Raw genomic sequence first — 20,224 nt, 5'->3', positions numbered from 1 at the left:
ATGATGGAGGATCTGATTGGTTAAGAGGATGCTGCATTATTGCCGGTGGGTGCCATTGTCCTAACCCTGCGTCTCTCTTCTGCTAGCTGTCTCTTTGGGCTGCCCCCTCTTTGTGATTGGCCACCTGCCAGCCACTCCCATTTAGTGCGGGCGCCACCTTAGCTTTCACGGCTCAGGCGTCCTGCCCTCGAACGCGGCAAGAAGTGGGCCGCATCAGCTCAACCGACTCGTTTCTGACAGATCCTCGCTGCTCTAAAAGTCTGTTTAGCAGGACAAGTGGAAACCAGGCTACCCCCCCGTATCTTCTCGTCCTTGTCCCTGCTCACTATCTCCCTCCCTGTTCGCCTCCTTTTCACCCCCTCCACCTCCTTATCGCTCCCTTCAATCGCTCGCACCTCTCCTCATCTGTTTTTGTTATTCCGCTATCTGCCGCTCACGTTTCCTATCTGACCTCCACTCCATTCAGCAGCTTGCCATCCCTCCACCTTCCTGCCTCTTAGTGCTCGTCTGTTTTGTCCTCTTATCCTCTTTTCCTCTGCACCTCTTCCTTTTTATTTACTTGCAGTGTCCTCTTGACTTTCTTTCTTGTCCTTCATTCTCTCCTTCTACTTTTCATACCGTGTATCTTTTTCTCTTGTCCCCTTTTCTTTCCGTGCAGGTGCGTCAGTGTTCCACCTGTTTGTCTTCTGTCACCATGTTGTGGGAGGCTCTAAAACGCTGGGTAACCAGCCTGGTTATTAGCAGCTGCCGCTCCTCTGGTTTTGTTTCCTTGGCCAAAGTTACCACGAGACTTTTGAGGTGTTGCGTTGAATCACTGCGCCCGGTCAGGAAAGAAGTTCTGGTTTTTCGATTCCACAGTTTTATTGTTCGGTAATTTTTTACATTTATTTCACAATAAATGCTTCGCACAGCCCCGGTCGTACTAAAGGCAGCAAAGTACAGTGTGGAGGAAAGAGTATCGATTACGTTTTCCCTCTCACTGCTGTTCCTTATGCTAAGCTAACTAGCAGTTAGCTGGTCTCTGAGGGTCTCAGCTCCCAAGGAGGGAAGAGACCCGGGACAGAGAGGCCTCAGCGGAGAGAGCTCCTCACTCAGAGGACGCCGTGTTTTCACCCTGAGGTCGTTTGTTTGTTTATCAGTTTGTCAGCTGATTTCCTCAAAAACTGCTGAACCAATTTATATAAAAACCTGTGGAAAGCTGCGCTGTGGCTTAAGGAGGAGCCCCTAAAGTTTTGGTGTAGATTTGAGTCACAGGGTGAAGCTCCCTGTACAAGTTTGCTTTTACAAAATGAACACAGGCATATTTGTGATAGTTTTGGAAATATGAATTTCATTCGTGTTTTTACTCATAAAAGTGTGCTGGTAGAGGCTGCAGAGGTCTGCACTCTACACTCTCAAGTTCTTTCTTGTAGTTCTTTCTGATAATTGTATAATTCAGCAACTTTGGGTTCTGATTAAAAACAACGGGCAAAATCCATAAATTGAGCCTCTAAATTTGTCAAGAGAACTTCCAGGAACTGGACTTTCTCTTTGTTTTTTTTGGCGTCTTCTGTTCCAGAATCATAGGGTAGGAACAGAACTGAGCAGACCCTGTTCTGTCAGCAGCCTCTGAACCGTCTTCTGTTCTGAGCTTACTGGGACTCTCACAGAACCGCCGCTACACGTTTGTGTTACATAAAAGAAAAAACTTCTCAAAACTCTCCTGGGATCGTCGGTGCTTTGTCCTACTTTCCGCAGGTGGAACGCCGCATCTGAGGCCAGAAACTCATTCGATCAAATCATTGTAGAATCGGTTTCAGGTGTTCATAACATAACGTCTCTCTGTATTAGAGGTGCATATGAAAAAGTACATTTATGACTAATTTTGGAAGAGGCCTGCCGTTGTCACGGTGGGTCTAGGGGCCGACCCACCTCTCTGTCGCCTCTGCAGCCCCAGACGGGACGTGGCTGCAGAGGCGGCTCTACCTGGTGTGCCCTGCATCATGCAGTGCTCTCAGTCGATGGTTGAAACTGGTGAGAATGCAAGTTGGTTCAGCAGACAGACTCCAGGCTCAGGCAAGTCTTGAACGGCACCAGTTCATCGGTCTGCACCAGTGTGGTGGGGAGCGTCTTCACCAAAGCTCAGGCGTTTATGTCCTCCACTCCTCCATCAGCCCACCGTGAGAGGGTAACCCCAACCACCGTATCACCCAGATTCTTTGAGCTGATTCTCCGGTGAATGTAAACTCTGCTGAACCGCATGTCTCTTCAACCCCCCCAGTGGGTGTTAGATATCTTGGGACATATGGGCTTGATGTGCTTGACTTGCCTTTCCGTTGGCCGTCCCTCAGGCTCTGGCAGGTTGCCACATGTTGTGCTGCATTGAAACCAGCGATCTGGACTTTCTCCCTCAAGGCCTGGGGTCTTGGACCGGTTTTTTTGTTGTACTGACTGTTGACATAAGAAGAATACGCTGCTCTGAATGTTGAGGTAAAGTTCTCAGTCTGCATATGTGCACTACTTGAGCTTCCAGCGGTGACGTCCAAGATTTCCTGTATGACAAAGGGAACCCGGATGTCCAGCTCCATGTGGGGACGGGGGGCTCTCCGACATTCCCAGGTCAGATGAGATGCCTCCAGCGTTCTGGGTCTTACCACAAGGCTGGATGTGCTGGGAACGCCTCCTGCGAGACTCACCCAGGAGGCATCTAAGCCAACATCCACCTGATACATTGATGAATAGAATAGACACCCATATATCATGGACGTTTCTATGGGGAAAGAAAGGACGTCTGTGGATAAATACATGTAAATACATATATAAATTCCAGGGCAGTTTTTGTTGGACACTGTTGGCAAAACCAGCCGGTAAAGAGCAGCGGCGGCTGCGAGTTCAACATGTTGGCTTCTGTGGAAGAAGACCCTTCACTTTGTGTGGGTACAAACGGTGAAACGCTCAGTTAATATCTGCCATAATTCACCCTATGAAACAATAAATAATTCACATGGTGCCCTTTGACCTTTTTATCACCTCTGCTATTGATGCTGTCTGTTATCATCATTCGATTTGACCACGAACAGAATCGGACACAAAAGACGGATCCTCCTAAAACTGCGTTCAAAGAACCGATAAGTCGAAATGAGTAATTATGCTGCCAGTACGGTAAAAGTGAGTAATGGCTGATACCTCGGTATTCACACTGGGGTGTGTGTGTGTGTGTGTGTGTGTGTGTGTGTGTGTTCAAGGTTATCTTGTTTCTTTGTCATGATGCAGTTCATAGAGAAGAAGTGAAATCTCTCTCATAGTCACTTTCTAAGTCTGATCCCTGCTGTTCTCCCTCCCTCCCTCCTCCTTCTGTCCATCCCATAGTGCTGATTCTTCCACGAGAATGCTTACTCCACACACCACAGCGAGGCCCATTAGCTGAGACCAGCACACTCCCCTTCCTCCTCCTCCCCCTCCTCCCCCCTTCTCTCCACTTCCATTAACCAGCCAATCAATTAATACAGGTTGAGTCGGTGTGAGAACGAGCCAAAAAAAAAAAAGAGCAATCCTCTAATTAGCTTGGACGCTACATCAGCTCGCTATATCTCCCTGCCTGTCTGCAAACCCCCAGCACACACACACACACACAAACACACACACACACACACACACACACACACACACAGAGCTTTCTTTCTACCAGACACACACTTCTTATAATGAGCATGAGCATTCAGAGCTGGGTTTCTTGTACAGTATAAAACTAATAATAAAATCCTAACCCGTGTTTCAAGGAGGCCCTATGTGACCTGTGTGTGTGTGTGTGTGTGTGTGTGTGTGTGTGTGTGTGTGTGTGTGTGTGTGTGTGTCCAGTCCAGTCCAGTCCAGTCACGTCCAGTTCCAAAAAAAAAAATTAAAAAAAGGTATATGAAGGTTTCGACACTGTTCCACTGTTGCTGATCCGGACAAAACCATCATCAGCCTCATCCCATCAGTACTTGGCTCTGGTTTTCCTGATCTGTGTTGCACAGTTTTCATGTTTGGAATCATTTTTGTTGCATGGAGCGACTTCAGCGTTCATTTGTGTTTCCTGTCATTTTGGCTTTTTTAATGTTAATCCAGTATTTCTTTAAATGGCCGTAAAGTGCATGAACATAGCCAGAGGTAGAGCCATGTAAGAAAGACGAGCCAGTGTGGCTTGTTGAACCGTTCTGATAGGTCTGTTTGGGTTGATGAGTCCAGAAGGTCCACGAGATGAAGTCATCGTGTGCCCGATCCGTGCTAACACGGCGTGTTAAACCAGATGCCTTGGATGGCCGAAGCGTGCTGCTCTGTGCGGCCCATGGAGCAGCTCACTGGTGTTTCCTTCATAACAGGAAGTCAGCCTTTGTTTCCAGTCATGAATGAGAGCTGCCTTAAATGCTGCGCCCACTTCTGTTTGGCCGTCCATTTGCTGAAAAACGGCTTTTATGATCCTCCCTCTTCGTCTGGGCCGCGGTCCTTCGAGGTCTTTTTGTTCCAGATGCTCCAGGCTTCATTCATCAAACCGCTGCGTATCCAGGGCAGGGTTCTGCTGATCATGTAGCCTGGTTTCATCTCAACATGTTGAGTTCCCACAGGTACACAATCACACCTGGACGCAGACACAACTGAGATACTGAGATTAGAAAGATCGCATTAGAGGCAACAAGGATCTGGGAGGTTTTCAGCCAGAGAGATGATTAGATCATTTATAAACTGGTAGTCCACTTACACCCCCCCCCCAAAGACACATGGAGTGTCTAATATGGAGTAGCAGAGCGAATGTCAGCTAAGCTAAGACATTACTAGAACCATCCGGGAACAAGAACTACAAACACTTTGACCTGTTTATTTCAAGAGGAAATAGTCGGGTCCTGGTCCAACTGATGCCACAGCAGCATCAATGCTAACCTCTTCAGGAGCCACCATTTTTGACAGTTGCGCCATTGTCACACGCCTAAACCACGCCCCTATCTCCTCAAAGGTTGCTGATTGGCCGAACCACTTTAAGTGAGGACACATAATTTGAAACCTGGCAAGATCCCAAATCCAGCTGCCTCACAGCAACTGTAGCGTCGAGCTTGAAAGCCTAAACCCAATAATCTCCTGAAGTGGGTAGAAACGCTGCCACCGTTTGTTTTTTTAAAATTAAATCTACTTTATAAATGAGATGAAGTCTGTCCACCCGTGTCTTTTTAAGTTGCCTCTGCTGTGTCGTCTTTCCCTCTTCGCCTCAGACGGCTGTGGAGCTTCAGCCTGCTGAGTGAGATCACACAGCAGATCAGGAGGGGCGGAGGGAGCGGTGGTGGGGGGGGCGGTGGTGGGGGGTCGTTTCGAGTGGGAGGTGCTAGGGCTTCCTGCGGGGGTTGCCTGTGTGAACGCACCCTGAATGACAATGCTGTGCATCAGGGCCTAAGCACGACTCCCTCAGCACACACACACACACACACACTCTCTCTCTCTCGTGGAGGGAGCCTGGGAATGCAGCATGCCCATGAGGCGTTGGGGAAGGAACGCCAGTGCGTTAAAAAATGAGAGTGAAATGTCTTCATCTTCGTCTCAGTCCGTCCTCATTGTAAGTGACGGCTGCGATCAGCTCTGGTGTACCACCACGCCATGGTTCGCTGTGATCGCACACACAGGGTTGTCCACCACCACCAAAACCCCACCTTCTCACCACCACCACCACCACCCACTCCTTCCCGATACTCACTCTCACTCCCATGCTGTCAGCGGGAATGGGCTTTTATCACGCCTGCAGCCACTAGAATACGGGAATCAGATGACGGGGGAATCTGGTGGTGCACACATACAGTATCATGACGTTGAAAAGGCAGCTTGTAAATAATAGCGTTACTTGGAAACCACCACAGCCGGTTACACACCCTGGATAACTGGCCAGCTCAGGTTCATTCTCCAATCCATGAAGTTATCGTCTTACAAAAATGTACGAAGATACATTAGAGGGCTACCAAAATATGATTGTTTGTAGGAAACAGGGTTTTGGACTATTTCATCAATGGCTTTTTTTTTTTTTACAATATTGCACCAGTATGAGAGCCGCACTGTTCCTCTAGTACTTAATATACTTTGATATATATATATATATATATATATATATATATATATATATATATATATGTATATATATATATATATATATATATATATGTATATATATATATATGTATATATATATATGTACATGTGTGTAAAATAATACAAAACACTGGTAATATCAAGTGCAAGGTGGAAGAATACCTTGTGAACTTATTGAAGCCTTCACCCCAATACAAGTTAAAAGTGCAATCAAGTGAAACTCATTAGCGATCTTTATTTTTTGGAGCACTGATATGAAGGAACAAGCTGGCAAACCTATCATAAGGTTATTGTTTGTCTGTGAAAACTTTGTGTTTCATCCTCAGTTTTAAGCTAACATTATTTTTTGGTGTTCATCCTGTGTTTCAAGCTAACGTTTTCTGTATTGTTCTGTATCGTTCATTCCTAGTTTTGAGCTAACGTTATCTTTGGGGTTTACTCTTTGTTCTCAGTGAGTGCTCTCAGGGTTGTTGGTTCTTAGTTTCAAGCTGACATTTTCATTTTATGTTTGTTCCCAGTTGTAAGCGAACATGATCTTGTTAGGGTTTTCCTTCATTTGAGGCTAATGTTGTCTCTACTGTTCCTTCTCAGTTTTATGATAACGTTATCTTTGGTTTATTTTCTTAGTTTTTCAGATAGCCTTTACCTTTTGGTATTCATCCTTCAGTTTAAGCTCATGTTCTCTGCAGTGTTCGTCCTTAGTTTTGAGTTTATCTTATCGTTTGTTCATTCTTAGTTCTGCAATAGCCTTTATCTTTAGGTATTTGTTCTTTGTTTTAAGCTAACATGTTCTTTCTATGTTAATTCCTAGTTATAGGCTAATGTTGTCTTTTTGGTGGTCATTCTCAGTTATGAGCAATTGTTGTCTTGAGGTGGAAGCTAATATTATCTTTGAGTGTTTATTCTCAGTTTTGAGCTAACGTTATCTTTTTATGTTAATTCCTTGCTCTAACTTAATGTTACCTTTGGGTGTTCATTCCTAGTTTTCAGCTAGCCGTTATCTTTTTCATGTTCATCCTTGGTTGTAAGCTAACGTTGTCCTTTGTTTCTAAGCTCCATTGCTCAACAGCACATCAGTATGTCTTGGTTAAAAGCCGGTACGATTAAATATTTGAAGCATAGATTTTTGCTTGAATATCTGAATAAATCTACCCAACATGTTTTTGCTCATTGCTGCCATTGTAACACTCGGAGAGAGGGTGATATTGCCAACACGCTGAACATTGTGTGCTCCCAGGATATCCCCTATCATGAAGTTTTTAATGACTTTTATACAGTCTTGCTGAGTTTGCTTTCAAATCTCTCTAGGAGCCCGCCTTAGGGGACATTCTCCATGTTCCATCGACGGACTTTTAGAACAGAATCTCGACCTCAAAATGATGGGTGTTTACTTGCCAAAGTGGAAGAATGACAGCAACCAAACATATGAAGTATTTCTTAGCATTTAACAGATGGCTGGAGGTAACTAACCCGCCCTGACGCACGGTGATGGTCATCTCTTCCAAAGGCTTGCACGCGGCACACAGCTTTTCCGTTTCAGCACTTTGGAAAGCACCAAAAGGCCTTGAAAAAAACTGTTAGTAGCCATTTCAGGAGCGAGGACATTGTCAAAAGTATACAGATACTGAAGTTTATTTATTCTTTATGTCCCGTTACCCAATTGTTTTATTTTTCCCCTAGTTTTCCTCACAGAAAGCAACATCTCAAAGAATCAGTTGGAAATCTGCACCACCACCTTCATGTTCCCGTTCTGGAGAGGTGACAGCTGGGTCGGTTTAACCCAAGCAAACAGCTTGCTGAAATGCATCAAAGACAACTCAGATGCTGGAGCCAGACTGACAGACGGCTCGGAGGAGAAGGCAGGAACGAGGGGAGATAAAACCTCGTTCAAAAGCCTCCTCAAAATAACCACACACACCCTCAGAAAAGCAAACAAAACTCTCCCATCTCTCCTCCTGGCTGTGCGGATGAAACGTCAGTGCAACTTAGTTTATTGGCAACATCTTTGTCGGGTTTTTGTTTTGTTTTTTGTTGCATGAAAAATGTTGTCTTGTGAATTGAAGCAGTTTTCTGAAGATACTCCCAAGGAATCCCACCCCAGAATTACATAACGGTCTACAGTCAGATAGGGGGACAGGAGTCAGCTTTGCCATAATTTACATTAATTTCATCACGGTGAAGCCCTCTGCTTGGCGGCGGGGTTTGAGTAAACACAACGGGGCAAAGTGGACTGCTTGGCTACCTGGAGAGGAGGCCATCCTCTCCTCCCAGGGCCTCGGTCCACCTACAGCTGACGTGTTCGTGGAGCGTTCAGATCTGACACAGACTGAATCCAAGATTATTGTGTGTGTGTGTGTGTGTGACATTTATTACAATAACACAAGTAGAGTCTCTTGAGGTGAGAGCAGCAGCGTACCTCGCCCATACATCCCCGTCGTGCGCTGTGGGGAGTGGGTTGGAGCGGGGGAGGCTCCGGGGAGGCGCCGTGCGTCGTGCGCTGCGCTCAGACTGATCAGATGCTCAGTGTGCGGCTGACTGGACGCGAGAGAGCCGGAGAAGGTTTCCTGCGTTTCCAAGGCTGATCTCCGCGGGAATACAGCCTCCGGACCGAGTGACTCCCCTGGGGGGGTCGAGGGAGGAAAGAGAAAAAACAGTGAGGGAGGGAGGGTGGGAGAGAGGGAGAGGAGCTGGGCTCTCTGTGGCTCTGCGGGGTTGTCTGCCTCTCTCCGGTTCGAGGAGCCTCCGGGGCGATGCTGCTGGGCGGGGATTCTGCACTGTTTTCGCCCGGTGGCGGAGGAGAAGATGCGAGCACCTGCTTCACGTCGACGCCGTCGTGTTTTCCGACCAAGAATTGATGATGGTGATGATGCTGCCTCCCCCAGTGGTCCTGTCCTGCTCCTCCGGATCCTACACGTCAGGGATTCTTCTTCTACCAACCTTGGATTATAGATGATTTTTGTGGACGTTATTTTTCATCTCATCAAGTCACTTATCCCGGGGGGGGGAGGGGACGATTTAAATTGGGTAGATTGAACCACCGGTGTATTTCCGTCTCCAAGTGCGCGCAATCACGCCCAAAATCAGTGACCGACGCCTTGGCGAGGCGGAGGGAGAGGAGGAGAGGGGATGCCGCACCGTCCATCATCAAATATCAACAAATGTCACCAGCTTCGGGTTTTGGGGAAGCCCCCCTCGGTCGGCGTTTGCGTGTAACCCGAGTGGCGTTGTGGCAGTGAGAGGTGGCGGGGGGGGTGGGGTGGGGGGGTATCTACCGCGCCACATCAAACATTGCGGATATATTGCACATGAATAAATGAATTATTAAAGATTTCACTCTTATCTATTTCTATTTTTGTCTCCGAGAGGAAAAGAATGGGTCTCGGGGAGGGGAAGAGAGACAACTGCAGATCCCGTCAAGATGCACTAGGCTGTTGAGAGGGGGGGGAAGACGCAGTCTCCAGCTAGGATAGTAGTGGAGATGGTTGCAATATTTACTTCAACGCACAGCTATGCATCTTTACCACGCTCATCTGTAGTGATCGACCCGTCTGCCTCCTGACATGCAAGAACTCCGGTCCCTCTTGGAGAGGTTTTTCCCCCGAGCAACAATCTGACGGACTGCACGTTGCTTCTCGGATGAAGCCAAACGCCGATGCTCTCCCGGTTTTGACTGCTTCCTCCCCCGCGTGTCCGTTTTGTCCAACTAATTTGCCAGAAATTACATAAAGCTGTAATTCCCATTCAGATTCTAAACACACGACCAGAGACACCGTGCGCTTTCCCTCTCCCTCCCCCGTCCTCTCCTCTCACCCCCTCCCTCCTTCCCTCCCACCAACCCACCCTCTCCACACAAATGGAGGTATCTTCCAGGCGCTGAAGATCTGGGAAGGAGACACGGTAGATAGGAGGAGACAGAGACACTGAGAGAGGACAGAGCCACCGACATTCTGCATGCGTGTTTGGAGCCGATGCTGATGGGGTGGTGGCATGTGGAGGTGTCACTCTGAGGTTCCCCCCCGGCTCCTTCCTAACCTCTGGCGTTTGGTATCTGCAGAATGGCGCGTTTTGGAGACGAGCTACCCAACAGGTATGGAGGAGGAGGAGGTGGTGGTGGCGGTGGTGGCGGGGGTGCCGGCGGACAAGGGGGCCCCGGCCGTGGCGGCAGCAGACAAGGGGGGCCCCCCGGAGCGCAGCGGATGTACAAGCAGTCGATGGCCCAGAGAGCCCGGACCATGGCCCTGTACAACCCCATACCCGTCCGGCAGAGCTGCCTAACGGTCAACCGCTCCCTCTTCCTCTTCAGCGAGGACAACGTGGTGAGGAAGTACGCCAAGAAGATCACCGAATGGCCATATCCTTTCATGAGCTGAGCCGAGCAGCCTGCCAAGGTACCGGGCTGTTTGCTGGTGTGGGTGGCGGGATGTGGCCTAGTGTGCTGCGAGTGTTGAATTAACACTTGCCGGGTGAAAGCTGTGGTTGGTGTGCTGGTTTGTGGCAGGATGTGGTGTTTTTAAACATAATTCCATTGTGTTGTGTAACATTTTTTTGTGTTTTCTTTTTTCTTTTCTCTTTTTTTGCAGTGTTGGGGTATTGCCACATGTGAGGTGTCACATGATGTGTGTGTGTGTGTGTGTGTGTGTGTGTGTGTGTGTGTGAGTGTGTTTCAAAGTGCTTAACATGTTTTATGGCTTTTGTGGGGTTGGGGTGTCAGGAGACACTTGATGGAGTACATGATGACTCTCACTGCCCGACCCAGCTGGCCTCACCTGACAAGGCTGCTGCCACTGACCGGGTGAAAGATGATGTGGAGGGTGATGACGGTTGTCATGACACCAGCTCTCATGATGCTGCTGCTGGTGATTAAGATGCATCTTTAATACAGCATTTAGCTTGAACCTGTTAGTGACCTGACTCTGTGTGTGTGTGTGTGTGTGTGTGTGTGTGTGTGTGTGTGTGTGTTGGGGCTAGTTGTAGTCAGGGCTGAGTGCTGATGTCAGCATTATGAAGGCTTAAGCACCATGCAACCAGAGGGAGAGGAAATGACTCGCTCCCGCTCTCTCTAATTACTACTGACCATATATGGTGGCTCGTCCTGCAGGACAGCAGCGGAAAAAGCTGTAATTGTCAAGACAGGTCGGTCCACTGCTGCTGGAACCTGGAACGTTCTGTTGCCTGGAATCAAACTTATCCAGTGTGAAGCAAATTACAGTTTGGCCTAGAAGACGAGTGAAGGCTCTGCAGTGCTCCCTGAGGTTTTTGTACTTTCTTTCCCTGTTACAGTCGTACTTCAACCAAATGTGTATTTGGTTTTTCAAGTACTCAGTGATAGATGTTCTGAGGAAGTTTTGTTTTTGTTTTCACAAAACTGTAAAAACATCAGTTTTCAAACCGTCAAGGCCATCGCCTGGTAAAATCCGTCTCTTTGATCAAAAATCTACAACTCTTTGATTTCTGATACAAAAAACCAGACTGACACCTCTGGTTTGGCAGTATTGTTGGTAGCATACCAGTTATTCGGCTTTTTTTCTGGGACAAAGATTAATACATAGTTTATGGTCTGTAAGTGCTCTCATAGTCTTTTTAGCATTGTTGTAAACATGTTGGCACATCGTAGCAAACATGCTAACACTGATAGTTTCTGGTTCCTTTTGCTCCCTATTTGACAGTGCAAAGAATGAGGTAGACTTGCACCCAAAAAGTACTGGCACGGACCTAATTTGGTTGTACAGGGTTTACATTTTGGTGTGATGTGATAAAGATGTTTGATAACATTCATGCTGGGGTACCACATGAACAGAAGCATCTTTAAGCAGTTAACAAAGTTGTACATAAGAACGTTTCTGGAACGAAGCTGATTGCTGCTCCTGGATGTGCTCGGTTGTCAAAACGATTAAAATCCAAGAAGTAAAAGGCGTATCGACTTATTAGGGCAGGGCGATTAATCGAATTTTAATCGTCATCGCGATGTCAAAATGTGCGATTAACACATCGCAAAAGTCATGTGTCCATGATGAGAAGTTCATTTTCACATGCTGGGAAAATGAACCAATCACACGTGACGTTGTTAAATTAGCCGCGCGTTCGGCTCATGACATTAACTGGTGGTGTGGCGATAGCGAACATTAGCAGGCTAGTGCTAGCGAGCTAGCGGAGCCGAGGGCGGGCGCGTTACGGGAATGACGACGCAGAGAAAAGTAGCGAGCGCGAGGAAAATGAGGCGGACCTGGTGGCGAAAAAAGGTAGCTCCTCACTCATTTGGAGCCATTTTGGGTTCAAACGTGACGACGTCGTACAAGCACAGTCTTCATCGACACCTGAAACACCACCTCAAAGAACTGCACAAACAAGTAAAAAACAGCCGACAACACCGAGTCCGCATGACGTCGAAGGATTGAGCAACCGTCCATTTCTGTGAGTTTAGCGAACGCGACTCCGCAGCCACTCGTTCGCTCCTCAGCGCGTCAGGGCATGTGGTGGCCTGTCAGCGCTCCTGCTTGCAGCCTAGCAAAGAGACCATGTTGGTGTTGCTGTGTGAGAACTTGAAGTAAGAGATGAGTTAAAGGAGTTTGGGGTGAATCAGTCTCCCTTCCTCTTGATTCAGTGGTTCTACATTACTCTCCATCATAGAACTGTATTTGCCTCCTGTTCAGCAAGATGATGGCATTGGCAGGTCTCGATCTTTAAAATGGGAGAAACGTTTAATTTGCCAGTTGCCATGTTTAATTTATTTTATTGCTGTTTTCTCCCAGATATCTTTTAGTTAGAGTCTTGGAAATTGTTTGAATTGGCCAACAGTCAGGTTTGAGCCTTGTGCGACTGCAATATGTTAAAAATAAAAGCACATGTTGGCTACAAATAGCTTCAGTTTCTTTATTCAATGGGCCCAGGCTATTACATTTTTGCGGTCTATGTTAGCTGTAAATATTAAAACAGAAAGATAAGCTTTAATGTGCTGTAGTTATAATGTATCCTTTGATATTTCATTAAAAAAAAATATATATATACACATTTATTGTAGGTCATATCGTTATCGCAGTATTGAACAGTGTAATCGCATGTTCCCCTGATATCGCCCAGCCCTCCGACTTATGAATTTGAAATATTTGGATTGATACAAAAACATACAAATAGAAATACTAAATCTAAAATCCAGTCTTTGCAGGGTTGTGATACGTGTTGATGGAGTTCTATAAGGCGGTAGATGTTGAACAGTGCGTGTGATCTTTGGGGAGAAATATATTTTTAGAGAGAAATAAATATTGCATGTAATATATATTAAATATGCATGTGTATATACAGAAGTGTGTTTTCACAGAGAAAGTAGATGTTTGCCCATCTTGGGACCTGAACCCTTAAACGTAGAGCTTAAACTCCTTTGGCGCTGATGGCCGCTTCATTCTTTACATGACAAAGCTCACAGTTACGGTGGAGAGTCAACACACTGATGTGTGCACGGGTATTTTGCCTTTCAAGCTCTCACCAGTAGGAGTCCATGAGGGCGTTTTCCTTCCTCTGTTATTTCTTTTTGACTGCAGAATGAAAAAAACAAAGCCAGCCACATATATTTAGCTTGATGCTAACAGATGCTAACTACTACTAAAGCAATAAAAACTACAACAAAAACTGTCCAAAAATGACTTTTACAAACTCTCAAGAACAACGTGCAGTGTAATCCACGTCCTCTCAATCCAGCCCTATGATCAGTAATCCACAAAGACTTTGGTCTTTGGTCCATCTGACTGCTGAAGTCACAAAGAAGTAATCGAGGAGGGAAAAGTATTTGTTAGAGCTGAAGGGGGGGGGGGGTGAAGAATATTGCAATATTTAGAATCCTCTTTTTGTCATCATGTCTCCAGATATCTGCATATGTTCATCCTGTTGGTCCCCTGAGATCGTTTGACGTGACGTTTTAAACAGTTCAGAAATCATTTTTATGAGAAATCTTCATTGTAATTCTTGTTCAGACGGCAACATCGTGAATCCGAGTGCTCACGATTGGAAAGTAGCTCATAATAGGATGTTGATGATGCTCGTAAATCTGTGTATTTTATCCACCGTGGCCGAATTTTATTTATTTTTTGCATTGAATCCGTGTTTTGAGAAACATAGTGACGGCAAGTTGTGTGGTGGTTTTAGCACTCAAATATATGCGATGCTAGATCCCAGAATAGATTTAATTTCAGAGCAATGGCGAGGTTGTGGTACCCGCCTCTCGCCCAGTGTCAGCTGGGATTGGCTCCTTCCCCTCGGTGACCCTCTTGTGTAGTTTGTGTCTGTAGTTCTGATGCAGAGACGGTTTTTCATTGCAACGCAGTGACACACTAGAAGAGTGAGAGAGGGTGTGTTTGCCTCCCGATGGGTGGTGTTGGGTGATCACCACGTTTGACTTCCATCTTTAGTACCATGTGATCAGTCTCACGCTACATTAGCTTTTGATTTTGACTCGGCAATGAAAAGAATGTAACACAGGTGTTTTGCTATCCGTGGATTGAACGGGTGCAACATCAGCTCCACCTACAGGTGGGTTAGACGGGGAATCATAATCTATGGTTTGTTTTTATTACTGATTCACCATCACCTGATTCAAGATTACCTGAAAAATTGTAAATCGACTCAAATTATAAAGCACCTTTCTACCTTAGTGGCAATCAAAGAGCTTCACAGTGTTGTGTCATTCGGCCACTCACACACACTCTCACACACACTCACACACACCGGGGGTGAGGGTGGAACCAGCGACTCTTGGGTTGTTAGATGGCCACTCAGCCCCTGAGCCATGCCCCCCATGGTAGAAGCTAACAAAAGGGAAATACTTCTGTAAAGTGGTTTCATAAGTTGCTAATGAAATGGTTACAGGAACTACTTTCTGGGGTGTACACTTGCTATCCATCCGCTCCAGAGCTGGAGAAGAGACAGAGACCCTTCTCTCTGCAGTGCAGCATTAGGAAGCTGAGACCCACGCTAGGTAGCTTAGCACAATGCATGGAAGTGGGTGGGAAGTGTTAGCATACCTCTGTCAGAAGTCATCACACATTCCTCCAAAATGGCTTGTTAAAACCAAGGGTTGTGCATAGCATTTGTTATGTTAAAGTTGAAATCAGGAGACTTTTCAATGAGAGAATCGGATACATGCCGGAACTACTTTCCGGACTGGGCGCAGTGGCATGCATCACTGTAAAAGCTCCATCGTAACTTTGACCTTCAAAGTAAAAAGTTCGTTAACCACTAGAAGAGCGAGTGCTGCTGTGAGTCATGGCTGACTTTGTAAGAGAGGATGAGGAGGATTACAGCTGGATGAACCAACATCCTGAACTTGAGCGAGTTGATGGCTTTGGACACAGGGATGCTAGCACTTCCTATCCACTACCATTCATTGTGCTGAGCTAATTAGCTACCCCCTGGTCTCCGTGGAGCTCAGGTCAGACAGGTTAGGGTATCTCTTTGTCAGGGTGGAAGATGGGGGATAGGTGTATTTCCCAGAGATTTGGTGTGTTTCATTTTTTTTCTCTTTCCCTCAGAGTGTTTAAAAGTACCCCCCCCCCCCCAAAAAAAACAAACAACATTCTTGTTCCTCATTGGTTTGTATCCGATGGCAGAAACCACTTACGATTGCCAGTGTTGCTGGACATCAGCGCTGCTATTTGTCCATTTTCTTGCACCAGCAAAGTTGCTCCTTGTATTTTGAGTTGTTGTTTTCTCTCCAGCGCACGAAGCTGAACCTCCTTTGCACGGACTCCTGTATTCCAGAAGCCGCGCTCAGAGTTGAACTGGCGTCACTGTGATGGAGTCCGATGAAGCAGTCGGTACCTGGTGGACTTATCCTGTATATTATTGCAGAGTTTTTCATCGCAACACATTTTCACATTTAGAGAACATCCACTTCTTGATTTGAAAGTGATCTGAGTGTATCCCAGCATGCCGCCATCTGTAGCGAGCCAGGCTGTGTTGCCTGGTAGGCACTGTGGCTCCTTCCACCAGAGACCCAGAGGACTTCATTATACCTCCCTCCTCACTTCTCCATTCTCTCTCTTTACATTCCTTTCATCTCTCAATCTCCACAGCAATTCTGCCCCCCCCCCTCTATATATGTGTATATATCATTTTATCTTGTCACTTTAATTCTGCCTAGATGTTCTGGTGGCAGAATTGTTCGTCATGTAATCGCATACCAAGTCTAAAGATGTCAAAAATACGAATGTGACGTGCAAACAAAGGGAAAGAACAAATATCAGGGAGCCAAGCAGCCTGGCAGAGGCACGACGACAAACCCCGACGTGAGATGTTGCTGTGGTGGTCTTGTTTGGAAACCATCTGTTTTTTTTGGAGCAGTTCTGAATAAAAGGGAACATATGAATGATTTTTTAAATTATTTTTTTTGTGGTAAGATTTAAAAAATCCTTAATCTACAAAATGTTCAAACGTGCAGTTTTGGTGCTTGTCTGGATAAAATTGTTGATCTTATTTATCAGAATAGGATTTTGTTATCAGGATTTCTCAAAAAGAAATGGATGAATTTCCATGACATTTAGTGGAGAGAGAATAATATTGCAATAGTTTTGAAGGGATACCAACTCCAGTTGTATGCTGTGGCTTGGATTCCTCTTCTGGCGGTGTTTGTCTCCTTGGTACGAGCTCTGACAGCCTTTCCCTCTTCAGGTATCTCTGAACAACAGAAGTACGTCTGCTCATCGATTCCATCTTCCTGGACAGAAGGGTTAAACTGGTCTGCTTCAGATGTCAGTGCTGTGAATGGAGCGTCCATCAGGTGTGACAGCCAGTCAGCAGCAGTGTTAGTGGAGCTGCAGTCTCACTGGTTCAACAGAAACCAAACTTCACCAGCAGGAGACGAGGACTCGCTTAGTTATGGTTATGATGTCAAAGAACTGAAGCTCGGTCCTGTAGCTCCGGGGGTGGAGTGGCCGTCCCGTAATGGAAGGGTGGCAGGTTTGATCCCCGTCCGTCAGTGAGCGAGGCGGAATGGTCAGCGCTCTGAATGTTGTACGGGGTAGAAAAGCTTCCTTATGTCATTCTTGTGCTTGTTTTCTACTTTTCAATTCAGTCCGTTTTGACTTCCCCCTCTCACGTAAATTTGAGTTTTATTTATCAAATCTGACGATGTGATAGAAGAATATAAATTCCTCATTTTGTTTGGTGTCATGCGAGGTAATAGTTGCCTTCCTCTCTTGGACCATCTGTTCCAGGGCTTTGGAGTCTATGAGAGTTTCACACTTCCTGGCTGAGTCCTGGCTACGTTTGCTTGGTGTCATGTGAAGGAAAGATGGGTGGAGAGAGGCAGACACTTTGGTGTCAGCAAAAGAGACAGAGCGAATAGAGAGAGGGGACTAAAGACAGCACGCCCCAGCGTGGAGCGATCAGGGAGAGGAATGTCACCTCGTCGGTGTAATGGAGTCGCTTCCTCTTTGGCCAATCACTGCTCCTTTATGGATTATTCAGTCACTCTGTCAATAAAATGTCAGATCATTGCTGATCGTAATTTTCAGAGTGCGAGGTGGCATCTTCCTTAAGCTCGGTTAGCTTTCATTTGCTGTGATAGGTAAGCAGCAACGACTGCGTTTACGTTCGCTCAAAACCCAGCTGTGTTACGGGTTTTGGCAATATTCTGAAAACGAGTGTCCCCACAAATCTGTCAGAATGGCTCATGAAAATGGAGACTCCACCAATAATCCTGCTTCCACGCCGCTGACTCATTTAATGCTAAATAAGTGCAGCTGGTTGGTGTGTTTCTATCATGCTGAGTTTGGTGTGTTGCTGTTAACGCTGCTAAGGTGCAACGGAAGAATAACAACTAGGAGTTCTACAGTGGCGAATGAGCTGAGCTTCAGTAGAAGGCAGGAACGGTTCAGTGTTTGGTACCATGGGTTCAGAATGTGATCATCTCTGTTAATCATAAGTCCCATCAGGACGAATGCTGTGACATCAGACTACAATAAGATTTTCAACCTAAGACTGAGCAGATGAAAGAAAATCGGCTGGTGTGAATCATCCTGGTTGTGTTACAAGCACTTCTTTTATTCTGATGGGTCAAATTTAAAAATTCAGGGACTGTGACGTTCGGTGCTGAGATCATTTGATTTATGGATCCATAAAGAAACATACATGATGCACACTGTGACATCCTCTGGTGGCTCGACTAACTGATCACTCACCTGTCCCTGTGTGTGTGTGTGTGTGTGTGTGTGTGTGTGACACAGGTGATACTGTTACACCTCTCCTGCAGGATCACTTACTTCAGGTGGCTCTGCTGTACACCTACACACACACACACACACACACACACACACACAGCCGAGTGGTTGGCAGAAAAAAAGCACCATGTGGGACGTTCACGCCTCAGTGGACGCTCTCTTTCATTGACCATCATACAATCTGCTGCCATCGTGGCACGTTTGGTAACGCTGATGCCATAACTCAACGTTATATGTTGATCACTAAAACACATCTTCACACGCTGCATCTTTTTATTAGTGATGTAGCTCAATAACATAAGTCATTAATAACAGGAGATGAGGGATTCTGAAATTGTCTGATATTAAGGTGTGTTGTGTCTTAGAGGTTCTTAATCCTGTGGTTGCTGTTGAGATATTTGCTTTTTAAAAAGTTTGTTCAAAGGAACTTTTAAGGGACTTTACTCCCTAGAGACTGACAAGACAATAGAGACCCTCCCCTCCTCCCTCCTGGGGAGCTGAGACCCTCTGAGCACAGCTAGTTAGCTCGTGGGTAGGAAGTGTTAGCGTATCGCTCGCCCCCTGGGGGAGTTGCCCCGGCCATAACCTGCCTTCGGAGGTCTGTTTTAATTTGGTCAGCGCTGTGACGTCTGCTAGCATTTATTTATGTGACCGCAGAATTGTAACAAATCTCAGGGTCAAAAAACTGCATTTCATTGTGGGCAAACAGATGACTAGCGTCCAGGTGACTAGCGTCCAGGTGACTAGTGTCCAGGTGACTAACGTCCAGGTGACTAGTGTCCAGGTGACTAGTGTCCAGGTGACTAGCGTCCAGGTGACTAGCGTCCAGGTAACTAGTGTCCAGGTGACTAGTGTCCAGGTGACTAGTGTCCAGGTGCCTAGCGTCCAGGTGCCTAGCGTCCAGGTGACTAGCGTCCAGGTGCCTAGCGTCCAGGTGACTAGCGTCCAGGTGACTAGCGTCCAGGTGCCTAGCGTCCAGGTGACTAGCGTCCAGGTGCCTAGCGTCCAGGTGACTAGCGTCCAGGTGACTAGCGTCCAGGTAACTGGTGTCCAGTTAATTGGCGTCCAGGTAACTAGCGTCCAGGTAATTGGCGTCCAGGTAAGCAGCATCAAGCTTTACAGCAGGATGTGTGCAGACTGAGGAGGCCGCGAGGTCTCAGAGCTCTGGCAGCGAGGCCTTTTCCATAAACAAAGTGAAAGGTGGGGGGGGGAAATAATGTTTGGACGTCGGGTGACTCGCGCCCCCCCCCCCCCCCCCCCCGGACGCCTCCGCGCCCCCCTGGGGGGCGCCACACACTTTGAAAAACGCTGCTTTACGCTAACAAGCACCACGGCGGTGATTGTTTTGACAGAAGCCCACTCCTGATACACAATCCTCTCTCTATCTGTGTGTGTGTGTGTGTGTGTGTGTACACTTCTCCTCACTGTAGTGTAATGTGATGACCCTGCTGTCCTCAAATGTGTGTGTGTGTGTGTGTGTGTGGTGTGTGTGTGTGTAAGATTTATGCTACTCAGGAGATACTAACCAGTTCTTCGGGGATGATGTGGGCGAAAGTCGTGTCCCCAGCTGACTTTTTTGTGTCAGTTTCCTAGGTTGGGGTGAGGCTCAGGTTAGAGCCACGTTCGTGGAACAAAAAGAGAACGAGAAGTTAGGGTTAAGGGCAACTGTCACGATAAACTTCGTCTCCTCAGGTCTACGTCGGCGCTGAGACACAGGAGCGCCGTCGTACTAACAACAGAAACAGCAGCTCGCCAGAGAACCGATGTGTTCTTCAGTGTATTAGCCACAGTTGATCTCATCTGCCGCGAGCAACTTTTGTCATTTCAGCCACTGAAAGCTCCGGTCAGTGCTCGCCTTCAAGCGTCCAGCCACCTAAATGTTCTGTGCAATAGTAGTCAAGAGATACAATCTGGAATATAGTTGGTCCTTGACT

At 46.6% G+C, this 20,224-nt stretch overlaps 1 protein-coding gene across 1 annotated transcript in view; it reads left to right on the top strand.

Moving 5' to 3' along the window:
* The window catches only part of cacna1ab (calcium channel, voltage-dependent, P/Q type, alpha 1A subunit, b), a 138,113-nt gene that overhangs the window by 16,373 nt on the left and 101,516 nt on the right, over nucleotides 1-20,224 (top strand). Inside the window, exon 3 of the mRNA XM_086212337.1 lies at nucleotides 10,139-10,435. Within this exon, the coding sequence (XP_086068463.1) occupies nucleotides 10,139-10,435 (297 nt within the window). The remainder of the gene's footprint in view (nucleotides 1-10,138; nucleotides 10,436-20,224) is intronic.

The sequence above is a fragment of the Aulostomus chinensis genome, chromosome 8 (genome assembly GCF_037954235.1).
Source record: "Aulostomus chinensis isolate RoL2024-O1b breed Wild chromosome 8, RoL_Achi_v1.0, whole genome shotgun sequence".
Lineage (NCBI taxonomy): Eukaryota > Metazoa > Chordata > Actinopteri > Syngnathiformes > Aulostomidae > Aulostomus > Aulostomus chinensis.
Note: the sequence above shows the minus strand (reverse complement) of the source record. Positions and strands in the feature narration are given on the sequence as shown.